Raw genomic sequence first — 24,344 nt, 5'->3', positions numbered from 1 at the left:
CCTGAATCTTGGAAGACAGTAGATTTTGATGTTGTCCACACCTCTCGTTTTATTTCTCTGAGAGAAGTAGTGGGCTTATGGTGGGCTTTGTGAACTCTGGATAAATGTCTGGGTCGGAGACCAGCCCAGGCCATTCTGTTGTGTTCTTGGGTAAAACATGTTACTCTAACAGTGTCTTCCTCGACCCAGGTGTACAATTGGGTATTTTTTCCTGACAGTTTTCCTGAAAACTCTTCAAAATCACATAGAAAACCTCTTTAAGTGTCGAAGGAGCAAGACAAGTCTAGTTTGACTAAAGAAAACCCAAATCCACTTCAATTCGTACATGCGACCAAACATATTAGGTCATTAAGATTTCAATCATTTGAATTAACTAATGAGCGTGTGCCTAAAATTGAACAATAAAAATGAGACTAAGTCTGTAATTGCGTGTGCACCAGGGTGTAAGTCCCAAATGAGTTCTTTAAAAGTTTTTATCCATTCCTTAAATGTAGAAAAGCCTAAAGAAATGCAGGGGGCAGGGGGGGTTAACTTGCTTTGGACTATTGTCCTATTGAAGGGAGGGCAGGGGGGGGCAGGGGGGTTAACTTGCTTTGGACTATTGTCCCATTGAAGGGAGGGGAGGGGGGGTATTGATGCTCCTAGTCGCTTGACGCCGAGGAGACCAGATTAAACTCTGGCAGGGTGTGCCACTTGGCTCAAGTACAGACATATATAGCTACTTTTTTGTAACTGCAAATGAACCCATACCCCTCTGTAAGACCTTCCTTTGATGAGTTAAAATGTACTTCATATTTTAGGTGGGTCCAGAAAAATGGCAGGGTCAAAAAGAAAATGAGGGAAAGACAGCAGCTGTTTTTCCAACTGACAATCTCAACTGGGATTTGTAACTTGCCTACCCCTTTGCTTGTCCCCACTGACTGAGAACCTGAAACAAGCTAAATTGAAATGTAGAATTACAACAGATGTGCCAATATCATTTCTGCATTTTATTAATTGTTCAATATTAAAAATATATAGGTACTAAATAGTGTAACTAACTAATTTTTAAATTAACTTTAAGAAAATGTTCTTGCTGAGTGTATTCATGATAAATAACCAAGTCTGGTCAACTCATATAAGAATATTTTTCCATTGAGTATTTTTTCATTAATTTATAGTCAACATCACATCAGACAGTATTTATTAAATAATACACAGCATCAACAATGTATGCAAAACTTGATTCCTTATTATTTTTTTGGATTAGCATATTTACTTGACTTAACACCATGACATTCTGACATTTTTAATGTTTCCAAGGCACTGAATCAATGATTCAAGATCTAATATGATGTGTTGTTCTTTTATCCCGGCCTATAACTACCAGGATCAGATTGCAGAGTCTCCCCTCCAGGTACCACACATTTCCTTGTAAATCAGCTACAAGAACTTGGTGTTGGATCAAGATAAAAACTACTTGTCTGATGAGTTTGAGTATTCTCATTACTTGTTTGCTGGATTATGAATGCACATTATAGAGAGAAATTACATATTCATCACCTCTGGGAGTTTAAGAGTTAATTGAAATTTTCAATGATGGTGTAATTTACTAAGTTGTACTGCACCTGTCAATTTTTTTCACAGTCTACGAATAAACTCTGCATTCTTCAGATTGGGTGTGGCATTCATCAAGACTGGAAGTATTGATAACTTTATTCTCCATCCTTGGTAATCATCACAAGTTGCCATTTAATCAAATAAATACGAGTTAAGTTTGATCCATTTCTATGCAATGTGGTATAAAATTAACTATAATTAAGCTTTTGCCATAAAAAATCACCTTGACTATTTTTTTGCCTGTTAATAAAGCATCTAATGAGTATGAACGCAAGTAAGTAATTTTTATTGTATTTGTAGATGCATAATTTTTTCAATATTCATGTCTAGCCAACAGGCAGCCTCTGGGGTCTTTGATTGATTTAGCAATTAAAAGAAGATAAAATTATGCTGTGTAAAAATACATTACTCATGCCTTTAAATGAACACAAGTGGAAGCTCTTCAGTTGGTCTTTAGTCAGGATTCAACCAGTTGTGGTACATATACATTTAACCTAATCTGCCTCTGTCATTAATTTTAGTTTGAATGCGAAAGTCCTAAGTTTTATCAACAAAGTTAATGCTATATCCATCTAGTATTCTTAAACAGTCATGAGACGTGAAGTAGTTGAGGAACTGTTCCTTTGAGAGAGGGAAAAAAGTCTTCTGAATGGACATAATAGTTGGATCAAGTAAAATAAAATCCCTGGAAAAATTGAAAAAACTGCTGCTACAACTAAAATTACCAAAATAATGTTTGTCCAAAATTTTATATTCTCTCTTTCCTTCATAAATTCATTCAGTTCACTGATTTGTAGAAATCTGTTCGTGTATCCTTGAGGCAATTCAAACTGTGATGGGATAGGGAAGAGAGACTCATAAAAATCTACCAGTAGTGCTTTGATGAGTTCTGCATCCTTCTTGCTGTGGTCTATGTTATCATTCAAGCAAACAAATTTCTTTTTCTTTCCTCTGATATTATCTAACTGCCGCAGGACAGCTGTGGCATTGTCGCGTATCATGTGAAATGCAACATCTTCATCTCCCACAGTCTCGTATTTGTACTTTGCAGCGCCCTTGTAAGAGTCATTCAACAGTTTCAACAATGGGTCGCACTGTTGAAGGAATTCCAGTGAAACCAATGGTAGTCCCTGATGACTTGGAATGGATGAATTAGTATCTGGCACTGATCTGTTATCACACCTCAAAAGAGTTTTCTCAAGAGAATTTAAGTCATTCAGGTCCAATGGTAATGTGTAAAGCCGTGCTGCTAAGGTGCGCATCTCTCTTTCTGACAATACTCCTAAAAGTTAAGAGAAAAAGTGTTGCATTCATGGGTAAGATTTTTTTAAGTATTTGTAAAATATTTGTCCTTTGTCCCAAACTCGAGACCAATGTTTTAAACATTTTATTCATTAAAAAAGTGGGCTAAAATTTGTAATGTAACATAAATCCTATATTAAGTTTCCCCCTCTTAGAGGAAGAAATTTATTAATCCCCCAACTTCTGAAATAAATAAGCCCCCCAGGGGGCTTTATTAGAGGATTTATGGTACTGGTCTTTCTCATACTGTTTTGGCAAACACCACAGTGTACACTACTGAATTAAGGATACATGGGGGAGGTTGCTAAGCATGAAGGGAGCATAGGAGCCACTAGTCTTTGCATCTGCTCACGTCAGCAGCGTACAACCACGGGCACTGAATTGACCAATCAGAGTGCATGCTCTACTTTGGTTGTAATTATTATAAGAATATTTTCAACCCACCTGAATGATCTGCATCAACATCAGCAAAGAACTCAATAACATTTGGATCCTTCTTTTGACCAACCACAAAATAGTTGTAAGAAAACGCAAACTGCATGTCCTCAGAGCTTCTAAACTTATGTGATGATGTTTGGTCAAATTCCTCTGGCAAAAGAGATTGCAGCTCTTCCATGATTTTCACATCAACCATGTGCGGCATATGGGCTGGAACTTTACGTCCCATGTAGCCAAACTTGCGGTTATAGATCCGATGAACATGAAGCAATGAATCAGCAAAAGTGTCCAGTAATTTTCTACCAGGTTTGTGATCATTTGTGAATTCTTGTGAATGCTTTTGCCTGTCATGATATCTCAGAAGCTCCTCGAATGTTTTTTGCCTTTCCCAAGGGAGGAAACTTGTTGCACTTTGCAGTACTTTTGGTGACCAGTTTCCATAGCGACTTCTCCACAGCTGTGTGCTCTCCGCTTGGTCCTTATCAAATGACAATTGTTTTTGTTTTGTATTTGCAATCCAGTCAGCTAGAAATATCTCATCATCTGTTGCCTTGTAGTGTTGATCTTTCTCTCTACCAATTTCAGCAAAAAGAGATTCTATTTCAGACACCTCTAAGGACAACAGCTTCCTCTGAGTATGTGTTTCTGTTCTTTGATGTCCCTGAAGTTCAGAACTGGTACTTTTCTTGTCTTTCCTATTTTCCTAGGAGTAAATAAGAATGAAACAGCAATTCTAAACTTGCAAACAACAGAATTCCATTTACAAAAGTGGAATAGGATTTCTAATGCCATAAAAACAGTGTAACACATGAAGGCAAAAATCAAAACTTCACAATAAAGACAACCAAATTTAAGCCCATACAAGATCCAGGATTTTTCATGTCCAAACCAACTTGTCTTCACTACCCCACCTCCCTCCATTTAATCTACACCATACTTAAGTGTAACCAACCTGCTGTCTTATGGATAAGTTTGCAGGAGGGGTTACCACCATTCCTGATTTAGGCAAAGGTGCAGTTAACACAGCAATTGGTGAATAAGCTGGTTCAGTAGCAACCACAGTAAAAAATTCACGCAAGATCTTGGCCTTCTTTCTAGCATAACCTTTCTGTGTCAGGTCACCATCCTTGTACTCTTTCTCCACCTCCTCCAGAGAGATTTGAACATGTTGCGGCAAAACTGTGTCATTTGATAAGTGCGGTATCTCATATTCCTGGCTGGTTAAGGGTGGCCATGTGGGTCTGGTAATTGACTCATTACCAGTAACCGCCCAATAATTCAGGGATCTATCAGCGTTCTGAATTCTGATTGGATAAATAGTTCTTGGGAGTGTCTCTGCATTTGCAGAAGGTGTCACTACTGCAGAAGTTGTTGCTTTTGTTGTTGTCAATTTGCTGGTTTTTGAGTTTCTTGCAGGAACTATTTCAATTTCCTCTAACTTTCTTGTGTCTATGGTTACATTTAAGTTCACAGCCACCTTACTTGATTCATTCTTGTCAATAAATCCTTCAATTTTGAAATGAATACCTTCTACTGTACAGTTAACTCGCAATGTGAGAGTAAAGACTTTAAATTTCTGAGCCACAGTAGCAGAGCGAACACAATGCGTCTCAGAATATTCACCGGAAGTGACCCTCCCTTCGCTAAAAAATGTTGAAATGTTGAAATAAAGCACTGATATGCCACGAGGTAAATTGACAGCTTGAGTATCCTGATCAACATCAATATGATACAACTCATTGAATTGTGTTATTCCACAGTCACCCGCATCAAAACCGCACTGAGCAACATTACAAGCCACATCACAATAGCGATCACCAACCCATGTATCTGCACATCCGGGAGAACAAAACATTACTCGGTAACTTCCATGTTGACTTTGCCATCCTTGATAATTAAACTGTGTCTTCTTTTTCACTCCAATACAGTCACCACCATCCCAATCACATTCTGATACATTACAAGCTTTGTCACAATACTTGTCATTTACCCATGAGGATGGGCAGCCCTCATTACAGTTTGGGACAGGCCAGGTTAAATATATTTTTTGTCCATTAGCATGAGTGTAGAAATCATCTGGCCAAACATCATCAGCAAACATAACATCATCATTAAGATAGATAAACTTTGGTGATAAACCAGGGATACGATGAAGGTGGGATTCAATGGCTGGAGAACTAAACGTTGGAAGATGGCTCTTATTCAGAAAGAGTTCTTCATGGGTAACTATTTTAAGGCGAGGATTATCTAAGTTGAGCCAAGATGGTATTTGGCCATTTGTGACAATAAAAATTTTGCGCACCCATGGTGCATGTTTTTCAACTGAACGGAGAGAATATTTCAGCTCTTCATTATCTGCAAAACGACTCGCTGAAATGTCAGCATCTTCCTTATCATCAGTATCTGTGCCATGTGATGCAGAAAATGAACCCCAGATCAAGAGTGCAGGGGTTAATGTTAAAGATTTACCATTCACTAGCAAAGTTAGTTTCAAAGCAGAAGAGGCCGTGGTCTTATCAGCAAAGTATGCTACACCAATAAGTTTGTCAGCATGAAAAATCAAATTGACAAATTTGTCTCCAAAGTGGTCTTTCAAATCCTTCTTGACCTTTTCAACTTCAATCTCTCCTTTTAAGTTTAAAATCATGACTTCTTTGTCACTGTTCACTGCATTAGGCCGTGATGCATCACTTGTGAAGTAACCCTCTTTACTTTGAAAACTCTTCTCCTGAAGTCGGATCTTGATTTTCAAAGCGTCATTGGTGTCGCTTTTCCCACGGAATTGAATTACACCCACGTGTTCTTTTTTTGGACCAGATGAAGATATGTTGTAATAATTCGTTGCTTTCGCGAACGAGGAATCGATCGCGCGTATTTGTGATAGATGAACATCACTAGGGAGACCGTTCTCTACAATAACACAAAAGGCAGGAACGCAATTTTCAAATGGGCAGCGAGAGTTTTCAATTTTATCTTCACTTTTTCCTGCTCCTCCTTTGTCCTTCTTCTCCTTCTCCTTCGATTTTACAGCTTTTGCAGCTATAATCTTACTAATTTCCTCGTCCGTAGCGTTTGTTTCCCTTCTCATCTTTTCTATTTCGTTCAATCTCGTCTGATTTTGTTGTAATTCAATTTCTAGTTTGAGTTTCTGTAAGTCTGCGAGCAACTTGGGATCGCTTCCGTTTACCCATGTATACACGATATCAATCGGTAACGGAAGACAAAGCCTGTTCTGATACGAATTTCCAAGAATGTTGTCGTGGTAGGCATTAAACGTGACTGCATACTTCTGCATACTCCATTCGAGAAAAACTTCTCCAAACTGAAATGCGGAGATCAAGGTCAACAACAAGCCTCCGATACAGAGCCATATTCCATACCGGGACGACAGACATGTGTACGTCTGCCTTTGCACAAGCTTCCAAAGCGTCTGACATACTGCTCGTTTCATTTTTACTGAATTTTGGAGCTTCTTGTGAAGCTTTTGTAGATTTTTAACCCTCGCCGGGTATCCGCCATGTTCGATTCACCTGTCATATGATTACCAGGGGAATGACCACTGATCAGCGCGTGACTTCCATTGCTGTTTCAGTGACATGCGCGTTACCGTCCTTACGTGGCATCGTCTCGTTAAAAGAGACAGAATGGTGAATACATCTCAAAACATACGTATTTACCTTAAATTTTACGACATCTTCAGGCTAAGCTGTGCCTGACTAACAAATATTGTCATCAGGGTTGTATTTTTTCATATAAGCTTGCAAAAAAGGCATAATGCGTTTTATACTTTCACGAAATATCTTACGAACAAGTTTGACATTTTATAGCGTTCTCCTAGTTTTGACAAAGAAGGGATTATGTAAGTATATATCCATCAAAACAACCATCGTTTAGATCTTGCATCTATAGTATAAATCATACGGAGCTAAGCTGCGTAAATAGCTATGCTGAAAAAATCATATTTATTTTTAGATCTCATTTTATGTTTTGGTGCCTAGGTGAGGAACTTCCCGAACAAGGGGACAACAATTCTCCTGGGAACACCATAACCAACACTCCAAATGAGGTACGGAGACAATAGTTTTGGGATGCATGAAATCCTTTGAATATCTGTGTGGGCCAGGATGCGCTAATTATACTATAGATACACGGTTGTAAACCTGTGAAGATGTCTAATCCAGAGATTTTTGCGTTTGCACGAGTTCCCCGTCGAACCTGTTTTATTTCACCCATCCTCCCAGACTCCTAAACGTAGAAACGTACCCCCCCGTCCTCTCTCCCAACCCTCATTGCAAACATACAAGCCTGATAATTTTTATAGCTTGTGTAGGAAAACATACAATTGGGCTCTTTCAAGACAAGGGAGAAAAGTTTGGTTTTCCTTTCAGCATCTGGTTCTAGCTGAATTTACATTCCCTTCATGAATTTTTATCCCTGGATGATATTTTATTTCTTCTCAACACTTCTTTCTTGAAATTTTTCAACAATGCAAGGAGAAACTCCTTTGTGATCACACCTGGGAGTTATATTTGTCTAGTTCAGAGTAACATTTTATTAGCTAACACTAATGGTTTCTGTCCTATTTTAAGGAGTCTGTCATGAAAGATTCCACACAAGGTGATAAACCAAGAACTGAAGAAACACCAAGTGAACAAATTGATAATTTAGATTTGTGGAGTGAAGAACTTAAAAAAGAAGTCCACAATATTGAAGCTCTATCCCAATTACATGAAGCAGGTCAAAGTTCTGAACAGTTAAACACAAACTTAAATAGCCAAAAAGCTTACAGTGACAATAAAGAGAAAATATCAGAAGGAGAAAAGAAACATTTTAGTGAGGAATCTAGAGGAGACAGAACTGCTAAATTGAATGGAAAGGCTCAATTAACAAAGTCAATTGAGGAAAATAGTAACAAAGAAGAAAAACTGGGGGAAGACAATATAGATAGTTCTCCTGAAACCACAGACGATAAATTTGATTCTGGTTTAGAGGCAGCTACTCACTCAGAAAGAAGAAATGGTAAGGACAGAAAAAAAGAAACATTGCGGCAAAGAAATAAAAAGAAATCTCAGACAAGGAAAGGGCGAGCTAAAACGAAATCAATTGAACAGGAGGGAATAGATGATTGGTCTGATGAAGATGATTATTATGATGATGATGATGATGAGCCATATGATGACGACATGGATGATGATATAGAGGATGATGAAGCTATGGATGATGATGTTATGAGTGAGAAAGGTTTAAATGAAGAAGAAACTGATAGTATTGATTCATGGAAAATGACAGAAAAGCCTTTGGATGAATCAGAGGACTTTGATGATGAAGACGATGACGATAAACTTAAAGAACAGGAAGATTTGCAAGAAGAGATTAAGCAGCTCAAAGGTAGTTAAAAAAAATAACTTTGTCAACAGGGCTCGACAGTAACGGTAGCCCACTAGCCACAGACTAGTAGAAATTCAGTTTTGGCTAGTGATTTTAGATCTCCACTAGCCAGTTTGGCTAGTAATCAATTTCTCCTTACAATATCAATATAATATCAAGCAGACAAGTGATGAGAATGAGGATAAAAAATCAGGGGATTATCAGTTGACTCAATACCAAATTCTCCAAACTAACTAAGAATTGTATGGCAGACAGTAAGGAGAATTGCTAATGGCATCATGGGAGTGAAAGAGTTAATGGTTGAAGTACATGTAATTTACATTGTGTGTCATATTGGAATGGTAACACGAGCTTGGATGGTTTGATTAAATTTACTTTCGGGTAAATCTCCTTATCTGCCAATTGATTTGATCTGGTTTCTAAAGGGTGGACGCAGGTTAAATTTCCATTCACCAGACGGCATAGCATTGTGTTTTGTACAACTTTTGTGTACATCCGCTCTATCAACTGGATAGCTGTTTGTGTTATTGTTTAGCCTTCAATCAGCAATTACAAGGTTTGAAATAAAGTTACATGTGATACATATATCTTATTAACCAAGCGCGAGGGCCGTACTGGGAGAATATCGGCCCGAGGTCTTGACAGTATGGACTGAGCGCAGCGAGGTCCATACAAAAAAGACTGAGGGCCGATACTCTTCCAGTATGGTCCCGAGCAAGCTTGGTTAATAAGAGATTTATTACACGACTGAAGTCCAAAGGGACACAAGTGCAGTATCATTCGGGACCATTTGGGACAGTGCCCGGTCCAATACTGAGAGAATATTGACCGGCAATAGAGCATTTTGACTGGTTGATTTTAGTTATTGGCCCTCTGACTTCCCGAGTCGTGTAATACTATTTGAAAACAGGTCCAGTCTTACTCTTTTTTTCTTCATTAGAACAAAATCAAGAAATCAAGAAAGAAAATCAAGAACTCAAGGGTTAGATTTAGCCTACGATTATACTGCAGATGGGCTTTCACTATTCAGTTATGCTCAGCTCAAAACAAGGATTAATTCACAATAATTTAGGATAAAAAATTGTCAACATACAATAGCAGCAGAATGTTTTTCACTAACTAGTTAGGCTGTTAAAAGTAATATCAATTTTAAATATTGTGAAACCAGTTGACCACATCCCCTTTATAAAGGCTACTTAATTTGAAACATAGTACCTTACGTAATAAGTTGTTAAAGAATAGAACAAAGATCAACACGTTGTATAGAGAAAAGTAATTTATGTGACATTGTTTGACAGTTTCAACCTTACTTATTCTGCTATATTCCAAGAGCAATTCCTTTGAATAAAAATGTTTTTTTTTTTAAAAAGAAGATTTTGTTTTGTTTGCTCTAGAAGAAGTTGGCCAGTTGCTTTACCAAGATGCCACGGTACTCCTAAACCAAACAAAGCCAAACTACAAGAAGTATGTATTTAAGTATGTGAGTTGAATCTGTAGTGAAAGTCAATCCTTTACAGGAGGAAGCTATTGTCAGTGTTCTGATGACAGCTTCACCCAGATTATCTATATATATCTATATCAGTCATTGTCAAAGACAACATCTGTCTCCCAGATGGTCAAACTGTATTGTGGACTACAACATTTGTGTTATGTGTTCTAGTGTACATGTATGCGTGATTTAAGGAATGGCTTTGAATTTGTACTTGCCATTTATTGTTTCAGAGCATATGGCTTACTAGAAGAAGCTGCCTTTCTTCACAACTTTACCAAAGCTCAAGAACTTGTTGCTCTATCCTATCTGGTTTGTATAAACATTTTTTGTAAAAACTCATTTTGATGAGTTTGATGAGAACTTAAATTCTCAGTTTGATGAGAACTTAAAAGCAATTTAGCATCTTGTTTTCAAAATTAGAAAAGTTTTTTTTTTTTTTTTGTATCAGAATAATGGGAAATAGAAAACTTAGTTATGGACACTTTATTTTATCACATTCATTATGTATTATTTGTTTTGAACAGTTTGGTGATCACCTTCCCCGTAACATCACCAAAGCGGTTCTGATGTTGACAGATCTTGCTGACAAAGGCTCAGCTGTTGGCCAACAGGTAATGACAATAAATTCCTGTGTTGATTCAGTCCATTCCTTCTTTGCAAGGGTGCAGTGTGCAAGTTGTGGCCTAGTTTTCCCTCAGTTAAATACTTTTACCCAGTTAACTTTGTGTTGTCTTTAGTTCCGCATTATTTTTTTAAAAAAAAAGTAACATGTGAAAAGGGTAATGAAAATCTAATTGGTTTAGTACGATTTAAACCAAAAAAAAAATCAAATCACAAAATAAACACAAAAGAGGTTTTTTAATTTCAAATGATGTATTTGTTGCAGACTCTAGGATTTTTGTATGCAACTGGTATTGGTGTCAACTCCAGCCAAGCCAAAGCTCTGGTTTATTATATGTTTGCCGCATTAGGAGGAGACTTCAAAGCTCAAATGGCTCTGGTAAGGTCTTTCATTAACGTTCTTGATGAGCTCTCTTTTTTCACTCTTCTATTATGTGGCAGTTAAAACGTCTGGATGCCAGAACCTATATACACGAAAGCTGGGCGTCTAGGACATGGCTAGCTAACATGTTTAGAATTTACATATGTACCCTCCCCCCCCCCAAAAAAAAAAGCTAATACAAAATGATAAAAAAAAAAACCCTAGTGGCTATTCCCTAATGTCTTAAAAACTCAACAAAATAACACATGGCTAAGATGAAGTCTTCAACTCATGACTTTCAAAGATCTTGCAATCTTGAGTGAACTGCTGACTACAGACTTCTGCATTCTACCTAACACTGCTGTACTCCTTTCTGATCCAACAAGCTCCCTGACGCTCTTCTTGAGGTCTTTCGAGTACCCTCCCAGGACATCGATGATTATGTTGTACTGAATGATATTAAAACCCGGGTATTGTCTCTTGAACTCTAGACGAAGCGGGGCGTACTTCATTATTACTTTTATTATTATTATTATTATTATTATTGTTATTGTAGTTCCCCATGTGTAACCCTTTAAGAAACAATCAGCTTAAGCTGAGCTGAAGCTGAAGAAGCTTAAGCTGAAGAAACAAGATGTGGATTAGATAATAACAATTTCTGTTTGGAATATTTCCAGGCATCATAACCATAAATGGTTGTTTTGTTTGACACAATACTAAGTCTGATCGTTAAATGCAACAAGGATGACAGGTTAGAAAAAGTACCAGCTTCCCACTTCTGTGGCCAGGTATTGATTCCTTGACTAGAAGTCATAATGGGCTGACTTATTTTAATGGCTCTTGTTCTCGCTCTGAGCACTTTTTTCCGGGCTCAGTGGAATTTTGTCTCATTGAAAACTAATATCCTAAACTCCAATTTTACCTGGAAGCAGTGTAAAAGAAACCATTCCTGTGGTGTGTTGCCACTAAAAATGTTTATTTGGAATTGCACTAGCCTTAAAGGTTGCTCCTTTTGGTTGTGTGAATTTTTTGTAGGGTTATCGTTATTGGGCAGGTATAGGGGTGGCTGCTAATTGTGAGTCTGCACTGACCTATTACCGCAGAGTGTCCAACAAAGGTATGTTGTGAAGAGGAATTTTATGTTCAAAGGTTCTTTTTTTAACCCTCTCACTCCCAGAAGAGATGATCTTATAGATTTTTAAGGTTTTTCTCACAATTTCAATATAATATCAGTGGAAAAAGCCATCAGCTAGAGGGTAATAGTCATAAGTACTTTGCAGGAAACTTTGTGTCAGCTAGAAGGGAGAATAACTCATTAGATCGTAAGAGTTTAAGTTGTAAACACAAAACAGCTAATGCACGTGTACATGCTATGCTGCATCCCAAAGACACACCAGCCCTCCTTACTCCATCAATACCATTTGTTTCAGGGCCACCATGGCCCACCCCTTCAATGGCAGTTTATTTTTGAATATAAAGTTTGTATGCATAGTACGAGTAGTCACATTTCTCTTGGTACACACTTTAAGTTGCAGAGGATGTGTCCTTAACAGGTGGAGCTGCCACTCAAAGAATACGCCTTATTGATGAAGAAGAACAGGTGAATTGCAGTCAGAATTTGTTTTAGGGTCCTTCTTTTCTATGGCTGATTTTAGTTCTTAGCCATTTTGGGGAAGAGTTGTTGGCAATGAACAACATGGCTTAAATAAGTGAGGTTTAGCCTCTATGTTCTACTTCTTGGTGATTATAGAAATCTTTTCTGATGTGAAACTCAGAAGACAATGAACAAATTCATAATACATATACTAGATAACTCAATCAAATTATGTTTATGTTCTTAGGGTGGAAGCAGCTCAGTGCTAGATGAAGATCTAATTCAGTATTACCAGTTCCTTGCCGATAAGGGGGATGTACAGGCTCAGGTATGTTTTATATGTACTCTTCTGCCAGGAAGCAGGTTAAAAAAGTTTTAAAAAATTGTTGAAGAGAGAATAGTGTAATGTAATTGGGGAAAAATTCTTGATACCTGAAGCAAAATAGCACAGACTGTCTAAATTCAGGAAGATTTCTAATCAACATTTAAGGTAACAATGCATCAGTTGAATTTGTTTAAAGGTTTATTCACTATTTTGCCCTTTGAGACAATTCAACTTAATGTCTCTTTTGGCTGATTTTCACCCTGACACAAACATGGTCACAGGGTGATACTTGCAACTGTGTTGGCATGCTGATAAGAAGGCACTGATAACCTGCATGTCTGGCACTACACATTTCAGTAGCTACTTTTGCCCTGGAGAAGACCATTTCTTTGTTCAGATATGATAATTATTTAAGGAACAGTGGTGTGGCAAATATTTTAATTTATGTATTTACAATTTTTTCTAGGTTGGCCTTGGTCAGTTGCATTATCAGGGAGGGCGAGGAGTTGAAATGGATCATGCAGTAAGATTCTTCTTTATTATTTTTCTCTGAAATGCGATGTTATGTTTTGAACTTAAACATGCTTTTGGTGAATTTACAAGAAATAATTTTCACCTTTAGAGAGCCTTCAGATACCTCCAGCAAGCTGCTGATGCAGGAAATTCAAATGCTATGGCTTACTTGGGAAAGGTATGCAGTCATGCAGTGAACATCAGTTATTGTGATCTCAATGTACACAATGACAAAAGCTCATCTTTGTTTTTATGTACTTATGATACACCCTCTTTGAGGATTTAAAAAGGTCAAAGGGCAATTTGGCCCTGGAATCTGATGTACCATCCATTGTATCAGGGAAGTTGTTGAAGTTTGGCAGAAGTGTGAGTCAATCTAAGTCCCTTGTGCCATGTGAAAGACAAACCAGTTCTTAGTTTTCAGTCGCATAGTCTATCATTGAGGTACAGGGGACCTGATGGTGAGCTAGGCTATTAGGTTTGTATGTGTGCTCTACACACTGTTAGGATTAACACTGGCAAAAGCAACCTGTGCTGAGATGATTATCATAATCGACAATAAATTATACCCATAACTGGCCAACATTTCATCTAAGGGCTTAATGCCAAATAACTAACTCTTATTTGCTACTTGCAGCAATTGTAGATGAAAATCAGGGAATCACTTGTATTTTACAGATGTATTCAGAGGGAAGCACTGCAGTCAAACAAAACAACAAGACAGCTTTCCAGTGGTTCAAAAAAGCTGCAGATGCGGTAAGTGAGTATTAATATCCAGTAGGTGATGGGTTTCTGGGGGCTTCCAGGGCCCAGTTGTTTGAAGGCCAACAAGTGCTAACCCAGGGTTAAATTTTAGTCCAGGTTTCTATATTTCTCTGTTCTAAAACCATTTTGGGACCAATTTCCCAATTCTATTTATAGCATTCAATCATCAAATTGTAGGGAAATGGAATTAAACTGAATTTTCTTTTAAAGCTTTCAGATCTAAAATCAAATTTCACTTTAACCCTGGGTTATCTTAACCCAGCTTTCAACAACCCAACCCTGATCTCTACAAGTGACAACTTTCACATTCTTGTTTCCTTTTTTGTGATTGCAGGGTAATGCTATCGGCCAAAGTGGCTTAGGTTTGATGTACATGTTTGGGAAAGGGGTGGAAAAGGTGAGTCAACTGAGACTGTCTGTGTCATTTTATTGTTGATGTTCATAGAGCAAGAAGAAGGAATTAGTTTGAATTAAAAGTTTTGGTTACAGCTTGTGTTTGTGTTGAATTTAACAGGACTATGAGAAAGCTTTCCAATACTTCAAACTGGCTGCTGAACAAGGTTGGGTTGATGGCCATCTCCAAATGGGAACATTGTACTATCGTAAGTTCCTTCCTATATTTTTCTCTTTTGCTAAAATCTAACAATGCTATCCTTACAGTGCTTGTTAAATATAAGAAGTCAAACCATCTCTCTCTCAATTCCACCATGTCATTGCTCATTGCAGATGGGCTTGGTGTCAGACGTGACTACAAGATGGCCATCAAGTTCTTTAATTTAGCATCACAGACTGGTAAGGGAAGCTATTGGTAATCACCAACAACTTAAGTCCATTATTAGAATTAGAGTTATCTGGTGTGAAAATCCAGGTGATGATAGTCCTGAAAAGTAATGAATATACTATACTGAATGTACTATTTTAGGTCATGTGCTGGCATTTTACAATCTTGCTGTGATGCATGCTTCTGGAACAGGAGTGTTGAGATCTTGTAACACTGCAACAGAGGTAGGTTTTCAGTTGTAGTATTGTAAGATCAAGGAGTCTGTAGAAAAGAATGGGAAATCATTCTTTTAAATAAAGAATAAAGGCTGATACTTTCTAAAGAAACTGTTTGGGGCTGTGTCGGTGGGGGTAACCAAATCATTTGGATACATCAACAAAGTTGAAATGGTAAATTGGCCACCGTAACGATTACCAAAGCTGACGTTTCGAGCGTTAGCCCTTCGTCGGAGCGAATTTTAAATAAAGCATCGGCTTTACTGTATTTTTTTTGTGGAGGGAAAATGCCTTCCTGGCCATTTCCTGTTCTATGAAACTGTTATAAAGTTAAATCTGTGGATAGCCTAAGACAATTTGTAGAAATAAAGTTGGTCGCCTGTCATTTTTCCAGTTTTAGGTAAGTACATAGAAAATGGTTATTAATACTGTAGTAGGTGGTAAGTATTCCATGTAAAGTGTGGTGATAAAAATTGATATCCCATCCAACGCATAAAAAAAAACCTTTGTGCAGAGAACTATGGTTATATGCCATATCATACTCAGTTGCCCCTAAGCTCCTAAGGACTAAGTTGTATGTTTCACATGAATCACTACATTGTTCTGAATGTGGATTATCGTTTTCCAAACAGCTTTTCAAGAATGTCGCAGAGCGCGGAAGGATAGCACAGATGTTAATGGAGGCGCACGAGGCATACCGTGCGGGTAACATAGATACTGCCCTGCTGAAGTATGCATCACTAGCAGAACTGGGATATGAAGTCGCACAAAGCAATGTAGCCTACATTCTTGACCATGGTAAGGTTTTAGTTTTGTAACCCACTATGCTATGTAGAGTTTGGAAGTCAGTACTGTGGATATTATTATGGAGCAAACTGGCTTCTCTGCAACAACAAAATTCACAGGCAATGCGGAGTCTTGGCAACATACGTTATATAGGCTCCTACTTCCATTTGCAGTTTCTGCGTAGTGCTTACCTGGTAGAGGTTAGGTATCATTTATTAAAGCCCCATTTTCTTAACTAATTGTCTCTACCGAAGTCTGCAAAAGTTTAGAATGAAGTGAACAGAATTGATATTAAAAGGGAGGCGAGATGATTAGAGTTAGTTCCTATGACATCCTTTTACCATTCAGAATGCATGGTTTTGTCGAAAGTTTGTTAATATTCTCATTACAATTAACAAATGGTAAACATCATAGCATTATAGATGCGTGCAGGAGGTTGCTAAGCAGGAAAGAAACGTAAGAGTTGCGAGGTGACAGCCAAGAGCAACTGTAGCTTCTTGAGTGCTTAGCAAACCTCCCAAGTGCATCCATAACTCAATAGTGTACGCTGTGGCATTTACCATTTGTTTTATAACATAACATTGATATATTGTAGCAAAATAGTTATCTTTTATTTAACAAATCGTACATGACCAAAAAAAACAAGTGAGTGTGGAAAACTAGCCTTTGCATTTGTTCACGTCAGCAGCGTATACCCATAGGCAAATGGTGGATGCTGAATTGACCAATCAGAGCACACACTTTACTTTGGTTATGTTACAATACCATTCAGAACGCATGGTTTTGTTTAAAGTTTGTTATTATTCTCATTACAATTGGATTTTGTGAAAATTTGTGAATAAGTAGTGTCTAATCACTGGCTGAGAGTTGATTTGGGAAACGTCATTTAATGAACATGTAGTAATTGTTTGTATTTGTGACAGGTTTGACGTCAGTGATCCTGGAAAATGAAACATTTCCCAGAGCCCTGCTCTACTGGACAAGAGCAGCCTCTCAAGGTAATTCAGATTAACTTATAAGGAAACATTACAGTAGTGTATGATCAAATGCTCTTTTTATGGCAGTATTGAAAGTACATGGAAACACTGTAGATTGAGTTGTAATTTCCCCTTTTATGAGGTGTAGACGCTAAAACACTTTAAATCCGTCAGGGACACGAATAAGTTTTGAACACGTACCAATCTTCTTTTATTTCACGGTGATTTACTCGAAGGATTACACGGTTCCCAAAAGGTAAAAGGAATTTGAAACAAACGATGCAATGGAGAAAGGAAACGCTGAATTAAAAACGAACCAAACAATAGGAATAGTACTTACAAAACACGTTTTGCCCCATTAAAATGTAGAACACACTAAGAAACTTGGGTGATGCTATATCGAAGGCGCTCGTGGAGGGTAAGAGTAAACGGTAAGTTTGGTCAGCGGGGAAATTATGAAACCCGCGAATATTTGCGAAAGCCCGCGAAAGGATGACATTTAAAACTGAAAACAGTTTTTCAGTGAGACACTAAAATGCGTAATCATGGCGGCGACTATTCAATCGTCTTTAAACAAATCGGAGATTGAGTTCCTTGAGGAAAACCTTGAAAATTGTTCTGTTAAAAACCAGTACTTTTTGGGTTATTTCGATGGGAAAAGAGACGAGTTCGAGGATATAATCGTTGCAGATTAGTTACGTAAATTGATATTGGAGAAGATTCTTCCTAGCGTGGGACTGACTTAAGACTAGGCTAGGCTGTGTACAATTCCTGAAAATCTTGTTCGTTATTTTACGAATCATTTGATGTTTCAGTGTTGACAAGTTTTTCGTATTACATTACTAAAAAAATTGACTTAACGTTCCAAGGAGAATCTCTCTCAAACTTTACTTTTTAAGAGATGAAGCTACCGTCTAAAATTCAAACGTTACTGTTAGGTTTATTAGCGCATTGACAACCTTGTAAATCAGCTCAAACACCCCGAAAACATTTGTATTAGTTTTTGTATATCTTTATACTTTGTTCAGTGCGATCTTACACATTTCGGGTTTGAACTTTTCGTTGGGAATAAGTGGTACAGCGTACATGACATATTTTATATTTAACCGCTGTACTATAAATTTGTGTGTTCGACCCTCGACGAGCGCCTTCGATATAGCATCACCCAAGAAACTTGAACTAACTCAACTTACTCAAGGTCGTCACTAAAAATGGCGACCATAACACATGTATCTTAGCTGCGGCGGACTGGGCCCTAAACTAGCGCGTGAAAACTGCCAGGCGCAACGACAAACTTGAGCTTACATGAGGTAAATTACATTTTCATCAAGTTATTTCTCAAGTTGCAATTTCGACTTGTAACTGAGTGCCAAAATGGCTGCAAAACAAGCCTCCTGTTTGTTTTTTGTTACCTATACTTAAGGGTGAAAAATGCACACTTCATTAGGCGGTTGATTAAAACAAATACACTGGATAGTGTTTTGAAGTATTGTTCCACAATACTTTCTAAAACGTCATTTTATAGTGGTTGAATCTAAACAATGAATGTACTTCTTCCAATATTAGTCCTAACTTTATGACTCCAAGGAGTGATTAACTTGTGAATTCTACTCACAATATCAGTACATTGTTCAACAAACAAGTTCTGAGAATACAACATATTGTCAGCTGATGGGTGATGTCTTGATGTAACACCATATACTTTAATCTGAGAAAATAGGATAGAAGGTCCAAAAGAGAACTACCAATAGCCCATTTGCAAATTACCCTTGGCCTCATTTTCAAGACGAGTCGCCCTTCTCAACCATTCTTGTGAACATGAGTTTAATTTGCATGTGCATTTGCAACCTATTATTATATGAAAGGATTAGCACGAGGACTTGTTTTGAAAGTGAGGCCTGAAGGGTAATTCGCAAGTGGGCTATTAGATCTTAGCACTGTGGTTACAGTAAGTTCACTGTGTTTTTTTCTTCTTTGTTCATGAAAGGAAATACTGCAGCAAGAGTGAAAGTTGGTGATTATCATTACTATGGATTTGGAACAGATATTGACTATGAAACAGCGGCATTCCATTACAGACTGGCTTCTGAACAGCAACATAACGCACAGGCAATGTTTAATCTGGGCTACATGCACGAGAGGGGACTGGGTATGAGACAGGTACAGCAACGTTACTTCTGTTGGAACACTTAAAGTGTCATTGAATTTGAATGTCAGTCAAGGGAAGTTAAAAGAGAATGATTCTTCTGAGGACAAAAGAGCAAGAATTATCTTGTTTTTTTGATGGTTGTCACATCATTTTGAAAGTTACCTTGTACCTGTCAGCTGTACTGGACAGGAAGCATCAAATATTCTTGGATAAGTCACGGACAGTAATGAAATTTTATAATTTTAAAAGATTTGATAATAGGTTTTAAATCCAAAATTTTCAACACTTGAAACTGAAAAGCTGCAAGGTAAGGTAAAACCTTTATTTAAACACGACAAGTATTGAAGCTATGCAGCTTGTGGAGTCGTGTATAAGTAGATAAATAAAAAGATACATTAACAATAGTTGTAATATAATATAATATAAAATAAGACTTATAAGTAAACATAAGATAATGTTTAGATTAATAATTGATAGTATTATCTAGCTAATAAAATTATAGACCTAAAAATACTTCTTTTAGGGAGGAGCTATCTTTTACAGAATAAATTAGAAAAGTCGATGTCAGGGAAACCACAGAAAAGTTTGTTACTCACTACTAGAAATGTTAAGGTTGAAAGGTTACTTGAGAAAAGGTCTTAATTATTCTTTATATTTCAATAACTTGTGTATTGTTTTTGTTTTTGTTTTTTTTGTCTGTCAGGACATTCATCTTGCTAAAAGGTTTTATGACATGGCAGCTCAGACCAGCCCTGATGCCCAGGCCCCTGTCTCACTTGCTCTTTTGAAGTTAGGCGTGTTTTTTACGTGGGAGTGGATTCAAGAGGTATCAGAGGAAAAATTGCTTCTAACTTTTATTTTCAGCAATTCGCCTTTTCACGTCGAGAAATTTGTCTCTCAAAGTTGCACGTATAGACAGCTTTCGTGAAATTTCTCCCAGATGTTTTTAAAAATAGTAAAGGCAGTATTGAAAGATGTAAAATGTACTGTAAATGTTAATAATAATGATAATAATAATAATAATAATCAACTTTATTTAAAGAGGGCAAAACACTTAACAGTATAAAACTGACAAACCAGTGGCCCTCAATGTTACATGTACATTGTTCAAAAGATCTCAGAATAGCCATCGAACTTTAGGGCTGCCGAACTTAAGCCCTCGGTTAGTGGAGACAAGCAGAAAAGCAGACGGGTGGAAAATGGTAGGAATTTCGGGGGGAAAGTTAAAAACAAAACTCTTATTTTCCGCTTTCGTTTCCCTAGACATCTGCTACGCGTGGTTCGCCTGCCATTCCGCTCATCTCCTTTGACCGAGAGAGCCTGGAATAGCCAACCGCGATTATGAACAGTTAGTGATCGACTGGCCCGGACTAATCTCTCAGATCTCCAAATTAAAATCTCTCTAAATATTTTTCTCATTTTATTGTTTTTTTTTTCTTTGTTTTGTTTTGTTTTTGTAGAATTACGGATCACTGAACTTGTCAAAGGTTACCAACTTTATTGGCGACGACTGGGATATTTATGTCCTGACAGGACTTGCTCTCCTGTTTGGAATTCTTTTTCTCCTTCGAAGGAGACAATAAACACCTTTTGTAGATTTTGTACAGTAATCGTAGCTCGCGTGGCAATGCATTAAAAATTGATTTTAAAAATAATAAAATATTCCACCTTCTTACTAAAACATCCGGTTTCCTTTGGTTGTGCGAGTTTCTGTTTACCGTAACAGGGTTTATGATGGAAGAGAATGATATCCTGGAATATTATGAACGCGGAAATTTAAGGCAGGATTTACAAGCTGAATCATCTCCCGTTATGCCACTGCAATTTACGATTTAGTTATCCTTCAATATGTTTTTCCAGAAACACTGCATGACCACTCGAGAGTTTTAGCTGAGAATTTTCCTATCACTGAGAATAACTTCATGGCTCTTTTTTCTTTTACAAAGTTGTTTATTTTCCTTTGTTTCAAACTCGTTATCGTACATTCATGCAAACCGAAATTAGAGGGAAACTAAAAAATGAGGCATAAGAAAAATTGGACTGAAATATTTTTACACTCATTTACCACAAGAGAAAAATAAGAAAAGGGTTTACTTGTCAGCTTCCTAGTCATTAATTGAATCACAATGGCATCAAAGTCCTGTCTGAAGCTGTATCAACTACTTGTATCAATGTTCATGTTTTTCGTACGCTTTCTTTGGCGTTCAACTCTACAAAGTTCAATATTCAGGTACCAAGAGCTCACCTAAATATGGCATACTTGCTTGAAATAATGACCGAATAAAACTTAACACGGATCTCAAATCGCGATTAAAGCGGATGCTATAGATAAAGTCAAATATGCACGAAAATAATCAAATGACAGACCATTGTTCTCGTTCATTCGTGATGTTCGTCCTCCTGTTCTCTGAAATCCAGCGTGACGTCATCACCAATGATCACAAATGGAGCCCAGTTCTTTGGAGCGCTAAACTTCTCAGATTCTCTAAGGCATTTCATAGCTTTATTGAGAGCTGCACTAGCAGTGTCGCCATCCTTGAGATGTTGATAGAAAGCTTTCATAAACTCCTTTGTGGCCTCGTCACCAATTGCCCAGAGTTACGCCAGAACAGAGCGAGCACCAGAGCCCAAGAGAGCCCATGCCATACCGACCACTCCTTCGGCAGAAACTTTCCCGCGACCACTGTGACAGCAGCTGAGCACAACAAGTCTTGCTCGGATCTTCAGAGCCTGGATGTCTGACATTTTCAGCATGTAATCTTCCTTCTCCGGCTTCTTGTTCTTCCTTGAAGGGTTTGGAGCCAAACAAATCTCACCTGTCTCCGCACTTCCATGAGCTGCAACGTGGACCAAAGCGACAGAAGTGATTCGTTTCAGTACCTCGTCTTTAGTCGCGTCCTTTCCGATGAGTGGAGTGACATCAATAATTTCTCCGATCATCTGCACTTCCTTTTCCGCGTGAAGCAGAGTTTGAAACCAAGGCTTCCCACGGAGATCTGTTATCTCCTCCACACACGGATTACCTACAAGCAGCGCCCCGCTCTTACAATGGTAGTCTTCAGGACAATCTTTGATTAATTTCAAACTGGTCAGTGACGGAACGATGCGGATCTTAAACGATTCACTGAGGTACTTTGAGTCTTCATCGAGAAAGCCAGCAAAAGGAACCTGACATAGTAAACCATCGGGAACAATGACTAATTCATCACCTTTCAAGTAGTTGGAAATGGGGCCGATAACAACGTCATACAACAGTCGTAAGGAATTCCTTTGACTTTCTGGCAACTTGGACATTCCATGACAAGTTTCTTTGTCCTGTGGTGTTTCATCTCTGGGTGCATCAAGAAGAAGGCGGTCCTCTGACGGTGACACTGACATTTCATGACGAGATTCGTCTTCTTGCTGCGATAGATCTGGCCTCCATGCATCCAAAGAACGATCCTCACAGATAACTCGAGCAGCAAACTCATTCTCTTTCAAAGCTGCCCCCGTCAAACATTCTAAGCAGAATGGACAGAGATCATTCTCGAACCCGTAAACGTGGTTTGCGTTTTCAAGTCGAAATTGAACATCGTTGTCGTTACAGGCCAGCCAGATATTAATGCATTTGTTTTCAAGTGCAATGAAAATGGTTTGTGCGGAAACCAAACGTGCTATGTCAGGCTCTGTTGTCCTGGGAGGAGGAAATTCCATTTGATACTGTTGCTTCATGTGATCGAGTAAGACTTGTGCTCGTCCTTGATCAGCAACACACAAAGCCTCGCCAAATTTTGAAAGTTTCAGCAAAGTTCTGCTCAGGGCATTGTACGTACCCTGATGCGAATTTCGGATGCATATTTTGTGAGCATCCTCAGCCTTAATAATGTCCCTCATATCATTGAAAAGCCTTTGAGCGGATCGATAATAATCCACAGCTTCATGTAAGAAATTGAACTTTTCCATAGTGAGTCCAAGGAAATAATTCGCCGATTGCTCGCAACTTTTATTTCCCCTTTCAATTGCAATGGCAAGACTTTTCGTACACCAGTTAGTAGCTTCCTTAAAATTATTGAGTTCACGATAGGCTTCACCCAGAGAGTGGTAGCCACATCCTTTTTCCAAATCAGACTCAACTTCATTGGCGATTTTAAGAAATAGGCTCAAGTATTCAACAGCTTCCATAAAATCACCTCGCTTCAAATGAGCCCGGCCGAGACCGAAATAGGACTTTCCCTCTGCCTTCTTATTCTTAAATTCTTTGGCAAGGACAAGTTGTTCGTCGAAGTATCTTTTAGCTGTGCTGAACTTACCAAGTCGGAGATAAACAGTCCCGAGGGCGTGGTAAGCCCGTTGTTCATCTTCACGGTCACCTGCGCCGTCTTTCAAGATGTCAAGCCATTGCATGAAGTACTTTTCAGCTTTTTTATCATCTTTGAGATCCATGCAAATATAGCCAAGGGCATGTTTAGCCTTTCCTTCCTCAGCTTTATTCCCAGTTTCTTTGGCAATGATCAGACTTTGCTCGAGGTACTTTAGGGCTTGCTTGTAATCATAGAGGGCTTGAAAACAATCTCCAAGCGATCTGTTCACATTTCCCTCTCCATCTCTGTACCTCAATTCTTCGAAAATAACAAGAGACTTGTTGTTATTGAGTTTTTTGTTGTGCGCTGAGGCTTCTTTATTATCAGCCAGGTTCTTATGATAATGGCCAAGTTGTTGGTTTGCTCGAACCTTTTCATCTCTGTCCCTTAGTTCTTTGGAAATAACAAGGGACTTATTGAAGTGTGCTATGGCTTGTTGATAATCACCGAGGCCTTCATAACATCTGCCAAGGTAGGTGTCTGCGCGTCGCTCTTCATCTCTTTCCCCTAGCTCTTTGCAAATAATGAGGAATTTGTTGAAGTACGCCGTGGCTTCTTTATTCTCAGCCAGGTTCTGATGACAATGGCCAAGGTGGTGGTTTGCACATTTCTCTCCATCTCTGTCTCCAAGTTCTTTGGAAATAATAAGGAATTTGTTGAAGCGCACCATGGCTTCTTTGGTATTAGCCAGGTTCTTA

General features: G+C 38.1%; 2 protein-coding genes and 1 pseudogene across 3 annotated transcripts; 1 reads left to right on the top strand and 2 right to left on the bottom strand.

The window, feature by feature from the left end:
* Window positions 1–974: 974 nt before the first annotated feature.
* Window positions 975–6,896, bottom strand: LOC111319225 (N-acetylglucosamine-1-phosphotransferase subunits alpha/beta). The gene is made up of 3 exons (XM_022922042.2): window positions 4,292–6,896; window positions 3,346–4,042; window positions 975–2,881 (listed from the first exon to the last, which is right to left on the bottom strand). The coding sequence occupies exons 1-3, from the start codon at window positions 6,788–6,790 to the stop codon at window positions 2,181–2,183; spliced, it is 3,897 nt and encodes a 1,298-aa protein (XP_022777777.2). The 5' UTR covers window positions 6,791–6,896; the 3' UTR covers window positions 975–2,180.
* A 55-nt stretch (window positions 6,897–6,951) lies between these two features.
* LOC111347569 (protein sel-1 homolog 1) lies at window positions 6,952–20,987 on the top strand. Of its 2 annotated transcripts, none has more exons than XM_022954805.2 (23): window positions 6,952–7,198; window positions 7,338–7,405; window positions 7,929–8,727; window positions 9,668–9,709; window positions 10,122–10,191; window positions 10,450–10,528; window positions 10,744–10,830; window positions 11,106–11,219; window positions 12,237–12,318; window positions 12,731–12,801; window positions 13,043–13,123; window positions 13,587–13,643; window positions 13,743–13,811; window positions 14,312–14,389; window positions 14,733–14,795; window positions 14,913–15,000; window positions 15,125–15,190; window positions 15,321–15,403; window positions 16,027–16,192; window positions 17,104–17,178; window positions 19,145–19,317; window positions 20,010–20,132; window positions 20,767–20,987. In XM_022954805.2, the coding sequence occupies exons 1-23, from the start codon at window positions 7,114–7,116 to the stop codon at window positions 20,887–20,889; spliced, it is 2,742 nt and encodes a 913-aa protein (XP_022810540.1). In that variant the 5' UTR covers window positions 6,952–7,113; the 3' UTR covers window positions 20,890–20,987. The 2 variants fall into 2 exon arrangements, with proteins under 2 accessions (XP_022810540.1, XP_022810547.1); XM_022954812.2 differs by having other exon boundaries at window positions 6,965–7,198; window positions 10,125–10,191.
* A 260-nt stretch (window positions 20,988–21,247) lies between these two features.
* On the bottom strand, window positions 21,248–24,044 carry LOC111347584 (tetratricopeptide repeat protein 28-like; annotated as a pseudogene).
* Between the last annotated feature and the right edge of the window lie 300 nt (window positions 24,045–24,344).

The sequence above is a fragment of the Stylophora pistillata genome, chromosome 6, assembly GCF_964205215.1.
Source record: "Stylophora pistillata chromosome 6, jaStyPist1.2, whole genome shotgun sequence".
In the NCBI taxonomy this organism is placed as follows: domain Eukaryota; kingdom Metazoa; phylum Cnidaria; class Anthozoa; order Scleractinia; family Pocilloporidae; genus Stylophora; species Stylophora pistillata.
This window is presented reverse-complemented; position numbering and strand designations above follow the sequence as displayed.

Excerpts from the sequence above, each read along its gene's own strand:
- LOC111319225 (XM_022922042.2), bottom strand. The coding sequence starts at position 6,790 with ATGAAACGAGCAGTATGTCAGACGCTTTGGAAGCTTGTGCAAAGGCAG. Across the intron at positions 4,043-4,291 it reads ACTTATCCATAAGACAGCAG|GAAAATAGGAAAGACAAGAA; the intron begins GTTGGTTACACT and ends ATTTACTCCTAG. Across the intron at positions 2,882-3,345 it reads TGTTGATGCAGATCATTCAG|GAGTATTGTCAGAAAGAGAG; the intron begins GTGGGTTGAAAA and ends CTTAACTTTTAG.
- LOC111347569 (XM_022954805.2), top strand. The coding sequence starts at position 7,114 with ATGCGTTTTATACTTTCACGAAATATCTTACGAACAAGTTTGACATTT. Across the intron at positions 15,404-16,026 it reads CTTGTAACACTGCAACAGAG|CTTTTCAAGAATGTCGCAGA; the intron begins GTAGGTTTTCAG and ends TTTTCCAAACAG. Across the intron at positions 16,193-17,103 it reads AGCCTACATTCTTGACCATG|GTTTGACGTCAGTGATCCTG; the intron begins GTAAGGTTTTAG and ends TATTTGTGACAG.